Genomic DNA, 12,258 nt, shown 5'->3' on the forward strand with positions numbered 1-12,258 from the left:
CAAAATCACTCCAGACCCTCACTACGTCATGCGCCTTCATTCATAAAGTGGGAGGAGCAGGCGCGTGACGTAGTGAGTTACGCTGCCGCCGTCCGGCCTCCTGCCTGCTACGAAGTGTACTAGAAAGTTTTACACGTTGACGCCCGCTCCCGCCCGCATAGCAACAAATCGGCTGATTATTCGATAACGGGAATCGTCGACAACTAATCCCGTTATCGAATATTATCGATAATGTCGATTAATCGTTGCAGCCCTACTAAGAATAGATGCTCCAGAATTGTTTTTACACAGGGAATGCTTAAAACTATAAAAACAGGAATGTCAGGAGTGGTGACCGGTCCTCTTTAAATCAGTAAGTACCAAGTGTTCTTCGAAGAAAAGAAGGGTTACTTTTGCCCAGGGTAGTCTCAGTCTCACACCATGTACACATTGCAAATATAAATATATATATATATTTATCCTTTTTAACAAGGACCGGCAACCTCCAGCTGCTGTGAAACTACAACTCCCAGCATACACACTTGCTCGGCTGTTCTTGTAACTCCAATAGCAGTTAAAGGAGGTTGCTGATGCCTGGTCTATAACTTGGCACCCTTACTCTTGCATTCAGCAGTGTCATGATCTTCTCTCTCCTCTAAATCCTACATCTGCTGTATCTAATTTTGTCTAAAGGTGACCACGCACTTTCAGTCTGTGTTGGGCAAACACTCGCCAGACAAATGCACTCTGTTAGACTGAGCGTACATATGTTCTTTTGAATGGTGAGAGTGAAGTAAACTACTGCCAGACACCTTCCTTGAGAACTAAACATGCCAAATCTTTAGTTCTTTGAGAACTTAAGATTGGGCGTGTTGAGCTTCAGCATGTCCAATCCGTTTTTTTGTTTATCTGACATAGTCTGACCGAACATGTCATATACATTAGATCTTTGGCCGATCCAATGTGCATGACCACCTTAACAGAGACAGTATTTAGGCTGAATCTGCCCGTCATTCTGTTTAAGAAAAAACTCAGTAGTATTTTTGACATCTTCTTCATATTATGGAACACTGAGTGAGTAGTATTTTGACCCCTTGACTACATCTGCCATACATGTACAGCAGATATCATCTCACCAGATCCAGAGCAGAGTGGGTGCCACAGCTCCTGGGTGACTGTGGTTTCACTCAGCAGACACTGGGGGCTAATGTCTGTGATTGACAATAATGCATATTGCAGACATTTAGATGCCTTGGTCAAATGTGACCACTGCATCTGAGCACTGAAAACCCAGGACTGAAACGGCTCCCCCTTGAGGCGATCAGGAGGCGTTCATTCCCTGTGGCAGACTTGGTACCTCTGAATGTTCTGAGACTGCTGCAACTACATTCCTGTGGAGACCTTATGGCTCCGTTGGAACATAGTGAATTTCTCATAGTCTCCAAAGCTAATTCATTCATTAAATCACCCCCTTTCCCCAAAATAAAAATAAACAATAAAAAAAAACTAAAGCATTTGCTGTGTCCTAGCAACACTCGAACTATTAAAATATGGAAATATTTACCATACGGCAAACAGCGTCACAGCAAAGAAAATCAATGTGGCCAGTTCACCGCTTTTGGTCGCTTCCTCTCCCCAAAAAATAAAATGTGATTAAAAAGTCATATACACTCCAGAATGGTATCAATGAAAAGTACAGATTGCGCCGCAAACAACTCCATAGACGTAAAAACAAAATTGGGGGATCAGAATATGCAGATGAAAACATTTTTAACTTCTATGCTGTATCTGTGTGTTTCTTCCTGGATATATTTGCACTGCTCTGGAATACTTGGCATACCTTGATCTAACTTGAGATAGCACACATTCCAGTTCTATGTGACAAGATATTATTAACCGGAATTTTTTCCTGTAGAAATAAAAATATACAGAATTTCTTTGCTCTGCTGCAAGTTGCTTTCGTTCAGTTTCTTTTTCAGTATCCCGCCTTATACTGCCCTAAAGTGAATTTCTTGGAATATACATTGGTGGCCTATCCTTTGCAGAACAATGCCAGCAGTGTCGATCTGGGTTACTTAGGGCAAAAATGCTTCCGTTACTGATAATACAACCATCTGCATCCGTTACAAACAGATCTGGTTGTATTATCTTTAACATAGCCAAGACGGATCCGTCATTAACTCCATTGAAAGTCAATGGGGGATGGATCCGTTTTCTATTGGGTCAGATTGTGTCAGAGAAAACAGATCCCTCCCCATTGACTTGCATTGGGGGTCATGCGTCGCATCCCAAGATGGAAAGCAAAATGCAACATGTTGCAGTTTGCTCTCCGGTCTGGAAATGCAACTAAACTGAACGCAATGCATTTTGGAGCATTCGGTTCTGTTCAGTTTTGTCCACATTGACAATGAATGGGGACAAAACTGAAGCGTTTTTTTACCAGTATTGAGCCCCTATGACGGAACTCAATACCGGAAAACTTAACCGCTAGTGTGAAAGTACCCTAAGTCTACTGTGTTATGTGCCACTTGTGCAGGGGGTGGGAGACTAGGGGCACATAACACAGTAGACTTAGGGTACTTTCCCACTAGCGGTTAAGTTTTGTGCCAGGATAAACATCACCAGTCCCTTCATTCTGCCTCCATTCAGTTGGAGTCCTGGGGACTTGGACCTCAATTTCCCGGTGGGCCGATGCCCGTGCCTTATGTTTGTCTTGCCTACTTGTGTTGCCCTGCCTTCTGTCAGTTTGGACTCTCCTACAACTTGAGGTCACTTCATCAGGGAGCGAATTTGTGCTTAGCAGAGCGTCTGTGCAGTGGTAGCGCTACAGTCGTTGTAGAGGCAGTGGCAACTTTGTGTTTGAAAATGCTTCCTTTTATTCTCCAAACCACACCCCCTCATTACCTCATTAACCTGTCCTTGGGGAGCGGGGGAGGTCCGGTTTTACAGCACTCAGCTGTCTCTCTCTTCACAATACATCCCCCTCATGCTGCGTACACCAATCCTGGGGAGCGAGGGAGGTCAGGTAATACAGCGCTCAGCTGTCTCGACCCGCGCAGGGGTGTGGTTTGGAGAATAAAAGGAGGCATTTTCAAACACAAAGTTGCCACTGCCTCTACGACGACTGTAGCGCTGCCACTGCACAGACGCTCTGCTAAGCACAAATTCGCTCCCTGATGAGCCATTAATGATGGCGAAACGTGTTGGATGGTGCTTTTAGATAATAGGGAAGAGAGGGATTTCTAGACCAGGCCCGAGGTTCCAGCGAGGTTGCTCTTTTCAGGGCGAGTGCTCCGACTACAGCCTGTTAGCCTTTCCCCATTGCAGACCAGTTGGTAGGGGTCAGTAAGCTGATTGACTTGAAGGGAACCTGTCATGTGGATATTTGTATATAATTAGTTAGATTATAATCAATCATTAACTACTAAAAAGTGCCTTAGATGTATTCACTTACTGGTGTGACAGATGGTTACCTCCTAATATACACACAAAGATGCCGCATGCTAATGAGCTGATTTGAGTCCAGTGTGATGTCATTGAGTCCAGCGTATATTTAATTCAGAGCTATAGCCACTCCCCTGCCCACCTGCTGCTGATTGATATGGAAACAAACTGTCATTCAGCAGCAGGTGGGCGGGGAGAGTCAGGAGCTCATGAATATTCAGGACTCATCATTATCAGCTGGAGCTTTTCAATACAAGATGTTGGCAGATTGACTGGGTCAATTAAAGAAAGTGACCCAGCATTGTGCTAAGAGAATCAGTCACTTATCTATGTTGCCCTTAGTTAGGACACCATAAAACTGGTGACAGGTTCCCTTTAAGCTGAGTTTTGTGAAGCACTCCAGCAAAGTGAATCCTGCTAGGTGATCCCCCCCCCCCCCCCCCCCCCCTCCGCGCCCCCCGCAAACTAACAAGAGGAGAATAGAGCCAACTGCAAATAAGTCCCCTCCCCCTCCCTCGAACAAAGGAAGTGTGTACAAAAGATTTTAACTCATACTGTCTCACTTATTTTAATAGGAGAAAAATAAAAGTTACCGTACATATTTTTCATTAAGCTACACTCAGTTTAGTATAGTTCAAAATTCATCTAGTAATGGTAATCTGACCTTGACCAAATCTGTGAATTTGTTGACATATTCAGCCAATTTGTGTTCTTCAGGGGTTGGTATGTTCCATGGGTGGTACACTGAAGGTGAATGGGCTTTTTCTGAACTGACGTTTGTCCAGCATATCTAGTCATGCTTTATTTTTGTGTACATGTTAACAATGTGCTTAAAAAAAGTCAACCTCCCTTTTTTGGTTTTATGTTGAATCGCTTGTGGAGAAGTTAATGACTGCTTCCCGTAGTATTCTAGTCCCTTGCGGTTTTTGGCCTCCCTAGCCTTGTATATTCTTAGTCTCCACATTTCCAGTTCTGTGTATTCTCGGCCTGCTAAGCTTTTATTAAAGAGACCATTTTAGAGTCCCCCAAAGCTCATCTTTGATCACAAAGGAGGCGTCCTGCTAATTAGAGCGTTCGTTTGTTCACTTTGTACTGCAAACATGGAGAACACAAAACCCAAACAAAATGGACTCTGGGGGGTCAACATTTTTAGGATTTTATGTGACCGTTTAATGGAGAACAAGGCATCTTTCTCTCTATTACAAGGCAGGTGTGAAGTGACAGAACAGGCACTGATAAACTATATTGGAAGTCATAGGTACTTGTTTTTTTACTTTCATTTTTTAATTGGCAATTGTAGTGGGGATTTGTTCCACTTTGTACGATATAGCAATTCTTATCTTGACAATGAACTAGTCAAATAAACAGTTGCAAGAAACATTAGATTTTTCCATGGCTTTTTATGGCTCATGTGACATTATTATTGCACTTTGACTTTATATCACAGCCAAGTTAGAAACTGTTCTATCTGTATGTTGGTCATTTTTACACCGACATAAAAAGATTTAACCATGGACATGCTGATTTCAGTTTTGGCAGAGAACAGCCTGATGGAGCTCTCTGGATCCGCCATTGCCAAATGTTACCGCAATGCCCGTTGGCCCCTTTGACTATAATGGGATCTAGGGGAGATCCAAACGCTACCCAGAAAATATGGTAGGATTCAGCTGGACAAAAACCACTGATTGCATATTTGCTGGGTAGTGGCCGGGTCTCAGCCGGTTCCCATTATAGTCAATGGGTCCGACAGGCATTCCGGAGTCTTCCGGATCCAGAGAATTAAAAGCAGTAGAATAAAATTGGCCTTAGACATATGCTGGGTACTATAGACAGAGCCAAGTATTCTTAAACCAGTCTGCCAACATGGATTGCTTTTCTACACCGCCTGTTGTATTGCTTGACTGTCTGAACAATATTTCTATTTTTAAAGGGAACCTGTCACCTCCAAAAGTGATATAAAACTGCCAGCATTACCTTATAGCAGCCCCCAATCTGTTATTGATCATGTGTGTGAGCCAGAAATTCGATAATCCATACTTGAGAAAACACCTTTTTAATCTCCATGAGCGCTCTGTTTCCTGTGAGCTTGAAGTCAAGGGGGAAATGGCCTCCTTGCTTCAAATCAAGCAAAGCCCACCTCTTACCCGTCCCCTCTTGACTGTGATTTACATATTTTCTACTCCTTGGGATCGTGCAAATCTGGTGCCTGCACGGTGTGCCCTTTGTGACTGCACAATCCCGTCTTGGGCTCCCGCAGTCAGCCGGGCATAATTTTCTCACTGCGCATGCGCCGGCTAGATTCGGTGTGTGCATCGGCAAGAATCGGCACCCGCGCCGGCGAGGTATATTCACAGTGCAAGTGTGATCACTGGCTGCAGGAGCAGGAGAACTCAAGCCAGTGATCACGCTCGCGATCACGCTTGTGAATATACTTCGCCGGCGCAAATGCGCACAGTGTTTCTTGCCAGCGCACGCCGAATCTAGCCGGCGCATGCGCAGTGAGAAAATTATGCCCAGCTGACTGCGGGAGCCCGAGACGGGATCTGCAGACAGACTCTGTTGGCTTGATTCCAGTCATTCCTGCCTTTTTCCTGAATGATCATCTAAGCTCAGTTCTGATGCTAAACCTTGATTTGATCAAAATTGAGCTTAGATTATTATTCAGGAGAACTGGAAACCCAAATGACAGGGAGCATGTCTAAAAAAAAAATAAAAAAATGAGCAGAGAATGGAACCCTGCAGCTTGCTATGTATTGTAATTAGGGATGAGCGAATCGACTTCGGATGAAACATCCGAAGTCTATTCGCATAAAACTTTGTTCTAATACTGTGCAGAGCAGGAGCTCCGTACAGTATTAGAATGTATTGGCCCTGATGAGCCAAAGTCATTGCTTTGCGAAGTCTCGCGAGACTTTGCGCAATAACTTCATAAATGAATTTGTACTGTAAAAAAACATTTCCCGAACTCTGGTTGGGAAATGCCCCGTACAGTATTAGAAAGAAGTTTTATGCGAATCGACTTCAGATGTTTCCTCCAAAGTCGATTCACTCATCCCTAATTGTAATACATTGAGGCTGCAGAAGAAAATGATACAAAATTTCTAATAAAAGCCAATTGTAAAAGTGATTATCCTGTAATACAGCCAATGCAATGAAAAATAACCAAAATGTGTACAGAACTTTTTTAAAATCTATTCTGGTTATCAAATGCTATGTGTGTACCTGCTTGTTTAGAGAATTCCTCTATACCCTCTGTTGTACTGCATTGTCACAGCACTAGATGAGCAATGAACAGGGATTAGGTTTTATTCTGGTCATAAACTGTTTGTTTTCCATTCTCTATAGTGAACAGGGATTATATTATGCTTTTAGGCAGCATAATACCAGGTGTTGCTTTATTATTTGTATGAGGTGGTGCTGAGAGATGTTTGCAATTTGGAAAGTGTCGCTTTACACTCAACAAAAGGCTTTCATCAGCTTTGTTGGGGTATCCTTTATTTAGTTATGTAGGTGAGACCTGGCAGGCACTCCATTTTCTTTCAACCTAAATTAGGGCAGCCACCGTTTATGATGGGCACAGAATATGGCCCAATTATGATGCTGTGCATAAAATGGGATTGAAGACGAATGAGAAGTTTTCGATAATCACTTTTAAAAATTATATTCGGGATTTGCATCAGTAGCAGATCTGAATAATTTTCTTGAGCAGCAGAAACCGTTTCTTAAAAGCAATGGCCTATAGACCCATAAGCAAGGCTTGGTGGGTTCTTGGTGAATATTTAATCCATTCCAGTGGATGGGAATCGGCAATTCCAATCCAATCTTAGTTCGATATTTATGCATTGCATGGGACCTTCTGTCTATAGCCATCTTTCTTATTACTATCTCAATAAACGTCTAGGATTTGTCCCATCAGGATAGCCCCTTTCATTAGGCATCTCCGCTCATGACCATATGATGGTTGGGGTTTACACAAATGTATTATTCCACAATGCTTAAAAAGTCACTAACCTTTAGCAAAACTTTTGATATATCATAGAGACGTATCAAAAGTTTTGATCGGGCACCGAGACCCCCACCAGTCCCTAGAATAAGGTGAGAAAAATGGTGCAAGAAGGAGAGGTGTTCAAGGGGTAATTACATCAAGTGTATTGGTCTCCTACAGGATGAAAGCCATGGCTGATGTACAGCGACAAATGTGTTGTCTACCTGAAGTTTTAGTCTTTCAATAAAGAAATCTCTTCATCTACCAAGTGGTAGTGTCACTGCCCTGACAGATGTCCGTCCCTGGTCAGACCTTTGTGGTCTAACTGTCAAGTGTTCTTTTCTAGATCGAAGGGCGAGAAGTGCGCCGATAGCATGCTTTCTCTCCTCGCTACAGAGATTGCAATGGAGACCTCAATGGAGCCTGTCATGTGCAGTGAGGAGACAGCCTATGCTGTCTTTGTGTTTTTCTCCCCTCGTTCTAGGGATTGGTGGGGGTCTTAGGGTTGGACGATATCAAAAATATTCAGACGATAACGATATTAAAAAATTTATCGCGATAACGATATATATCGCGATAAATACCCGTTTAAAAGAAAAAAAAACACAAGGAGACGTTATACTGTATGGGGGGCCACAAGGAGACGTTATACTGTATGGGGGGCCACAAGGAGACGTTATACTGTATGGGGGGCCACAAGGAGACGTTATACTGTATGGGGGCAGCCACAAGGAGACGTTATACTGTATGGGGGGCCACAAGGAGACGTTATACTGTATGGGGGGCCACAAGGAGACGTTACACTGTATGGGGGCAGCCACAAGGAGACGTTACACTGTATGGGGACAGCCACAAGGAGGCGTTACACTGTATGGGGACAGCCACAAGGAGGCGTTACACTGTATGGGGGCAGCCACAAGGAGGCGTTACACTGTATGGGGGGCCACAAGGAGGCGTTACACTGTATGGGGGGGCCACAAGGAGGCGTTACACTGTATGGGGGGGCCACAAGGAGGCATTACACTGTATGGGGGGGCCACAAGGAGGCATTACACTGTATGGGGGGGCCACAAGGAGGCGTTACACTGTATGGGGGGGCCACAAGGAGGCATTACACTGTATGGGGGGGCCACAAGGAGGCGTTACACTGTATGGGGGGGCCACAAGGAGGCGTTACACTGTATGGGGGGGCCACAAGGAGGCATTACACTGTATGGGGGGGGCCACAAGGAGGCGTTACACTGTATGGGGGGGCCACAAGGAGGCGTTACACTGTATGGGGGGCCACAAGGAGGCGTTACACTGTATGGGGGGCCACAAGGAGGCGTTACACTGTATGGGGGGCCACAAGGAGGCGTTACACTGTATGGGGGGCCACAAGGAGGCGTTACACTGTATGGGGGGCCACAAGGAGGCGTTACACTGTATGGGGGGCCACAAGGAGGCGTTACACTGTATGGGGGGCCACAAGGAGGCGTTACACTGTATGGGGGGCCACAAGGAGGCGTTACACTGTATGGGGGGCCACAAGGAGGCGTTACACTGTATGGGGGGCCACAAGGAGGTGTTATAATAAGGTCTTGTGGCCACAGGCCACCATACATGCAGTAATACTTTGCGATATACCTTTCCCGCGGCTGCCTCGCTTGTGTGCTCTGATTCTGACATCAGATGCCGGTGGGCAGAGATTTGAATATGGGAGCAAGGAGGAGGGAGAGCCGGGGCGGCCGCTGCTGGAAGTAGTAAGTTTATAATTTCGTCACCAGAGCACACACTAGTGAGGCAGCTGCAGGAAAAGTCTCTCCAGAGACACCAGTACTCACACAGGGGATCGATTCGCCATCGCCACATATACAATAGAGCCGGTGGGTGACGACGGTGATGATGTCAGATGGTGGGTGGAGACTTGACTAAGGGAGGCGGAGCAAGAAGGAGCCAGGCCAGGAGCGAGAGGAAGTAATGTTACTCAGCGGCAGCGCTATGCAAGGTGCAGCGGCGGGCGGGCGCACGTTTAGAAGCGGTCAGCGCACAATGTGAGCTGACCGCTTTGATGACGTCACAAAATACCGCGGTATTTTGGAAACAGCGATATCGCCATATCGCCGTTTTTTTAATACCGCGGTATATCGTGATACCGGTATATCGCCCAACCCTAGGGGGTCTCGGCACTGAGACCCCCATGATCAATCTTTTGATACGTCTTTATGACATATCAAAGGCTTTACAAAAAGTTAGCGACCCTTTAATGAATCCTTGGAGGACATGTAACTCATGGTCATGCCAAATTTTTCAGAGCGAAAGCCCCCTGGTTAATAGAGGTGTGTTCATGTGCCATATTAGAATACCAAATCTAGCCGGGGTGTGTTCTGATGCAATACTTTATTCATGCAGTTATGTGTCTACACTCTGTAAGAGATATGAAAATTCCTTGACATAAGGTTCTCAGGACTTGGATGCACATCAGCCTCATCATTGTATGATTTCTTTTATGCAATTCCCAAATACGTTGAAATATAATTGCTTTATTTTTACCTGTGTATTTGTTCCACTATATGACATAATGTGTATAGTTTTATATACTATATGTATGTTATAATGATTTGCACATTTATACATATATATTTTTTTTTCCCAGACTTCTTCAGCGAGTGATCACCAATGCTACTACAATGAAACAATAGCTTTTTTCTACAACCGAAGTGGAAAACCTCTTGCCACGGAATGGCATACTGTCAACAAGCTAGTTATGGGACTTGGCATCACTGTATGTATATTCATCATGTTAGCCAACTTACTGGTTATGGTGGCTATTTATGTAAATCGACGTTTCCACTTTCCTATTTATTACTTGATGGCAAACTTGGCCGCTGCAGACTTCTTTGCAGGACTAGCTTACTTTTACCTAATGTTTAACACGGGTCCTAACACTAGAAGATTGACTGTAAGCACGTGGCTACTCCGACAGGGTCTGATTGACACTAGCTTGACTGCTTCTGTAGCCAATTTGCTTGCCATTGCCATAGAAAGGCACATTACAGTATTCAGAATGCAGCTGCACACCCGAATGAGCAACAGAAGAGTGGTCGTGGTGATAGTGGTCATCTGGACTATGGCTATTGTGATGGGGGGCAATACCAAGCGTTGGATGGAATGTGGATCTGTGACCTTGAGCACTGTTCCAACATGGCTCCACTCTACAGTGATTCTTACTTGGTCTTCTGGGCTATATTCAACTTGGTCACCTTCGTGGTTATGGTAGTTCTCTACGCACATATATTTGTATACGTCAGGCAGAGGACTATGAGGATGTCAAGGCATACAGATCTGGGTCCAAGGAGAAACCGTTGATACATTGATGAGTCTACTGAAAAACCGTTGTCATTGTTTTAGGTAGTGGATTCATGTTTCTATGCAATAAATATACTTCTCAAACTCACTGAAGATGTTTAGTTGATTGTGCCTTTTGTATGTAGTGTGGATTTTACAGCACTGGAAATTGACCGTAGTGCATAGGTGGGAACTGGAGGAGATCATAGAAGGATATTGCATGGTTAATGTGTTGGAGATACAACAACTTACAGCTTAGTCTATTGCTGGATTGACTGCAGTTCACAGTTATAATACTAGATGTCACTGTTACCAATGCTCACTTGTTAGTCTCTATGATGTGTTGTTTTCCTGTACATTGAGGTGAACTCACTGATTTATTTTTCCTGCCTGTGCCATTCACCATGTAGAGTGACCTTCTGTTATTGCACGTATGTTCCAATATACCAGTTCCTGTTACTTCACAATGTCTGAATCTGAGTTGACTCCGCTGCACCCAGCAATCATACTCTGCAACATAATGAAGGTCTATGTAAAGTTGTTTACCTACCTATCTGAGGAGCTGATGTATCGCCAGCAAGATTACCTATGCTCAGACCTGCAGTTGTTAATGTATATAGCATCTAGACTCTTCCTTTTGTGTGAGAAAATAAAAGGTTCAGGGCCAGAACATCTTTAATATCAAAACTTCTTGATCATCAAAAGTGATTGTTGTACTTGATCATCTCATTAGCCCAACAATTAGACCATATATGCACAGCTTTAAACAGTAAAATGGGTTGTTCAGGATTAGAAAAACATTTCTGTATTCTTTCAAACACTGAGCCTCACCTATCCAAGGTTGTAGCATTGCAGCGTAGTTTCTTTAAAGGGGTGTTCCCATCTTAGACAATGAGGGCATATCGCTATTTTCGGCGGCCCCATAGAAATTAACGGAGGGCGGCTGCTCATGCGAGTGTAGGTGCGGGTCCCAGATAGGGTACCTGCACCTATCAGACAATGTGGGCATATCCTAGCGATATGCCCCCATTGTCTGTGATAGGAAAACCCTTTTAACTTTAAAGAGGACCTTTCACTAGAATAAAACATCTAAACTAAGCATACAGACATGTAGAGCGGCGCCCAGGGATCCCCCTGCACTTACTGTTATCCCCGGGCGCCGCTCCGTTCGCCCGGTATAGCCTCCGGTATCTTCATAGTTAGGCTCCACCCAGGGGAACCTACCGGCGTCTCATTCTCCCGTGCTGTAGCGCTGGCCAATCGCAGCGCTCAGCTCATAGCCTGAGAGAAAAAAAAGCCTCTCAGGCTATCAACTGAGCGCTGCGATTGGCCAGCGCTACAGCACGGGAGAATGAGACGCCGGTAGGTTCCCCTGGGTGGAGCCTAACTATGAAGATACCGGGCGAACGGAGCGGCGCCCAGGTATAACAGTAAGTGCAGGGAGATCCCTGGGCGCCGCTCTACATGTCTGTATAGTTAGTTTAGATGTTTTATTCTAGTGAAAGGTCCTCTTTAATGGAAAT

General features: G+C 44.6%; 1 protein-coding gene across 1 annotated transcript in view; it reads left to right on the plus strand.

Annotated features, from left to right (window-relative positions):
• LOC120989272 (lysophosphatidic acid receptor 1-B-like) overlaps positions 1-12,258 on the plus strand; it is a 160,567-nt gene that overhangs the window by 119,193 nt on the left and 29,116 nt on the right. Inside the window, 5 exon segments of the mRNA XM_040417264.1 lie at positions 10,044-10,532; positions 10,534-10,563; positions 10,565-10,753; positions 10,755-10,775; positions 10,777-10,798. Coding sequence (XP_040273198.1) covers positions 10,044-10,532; positions 10,534-10,563; positions 10,565-10,753; positions 10,755-10,775; positions 10,777-10,798 — 751 coding nt within the window.

Source organism: Bufo bufo, chromosome 2 (genome assembly GCF_905171765.1).
Source record: "Bufo bufo chromosome 2, aBufBuf1.1, whole genome shotgun sequence".
Lineage (NCBI taxonomy): Eukaryota > Metazoa > Chordata > Amphibia > Anura > Bufonidae > Bufo > Bufo bufo.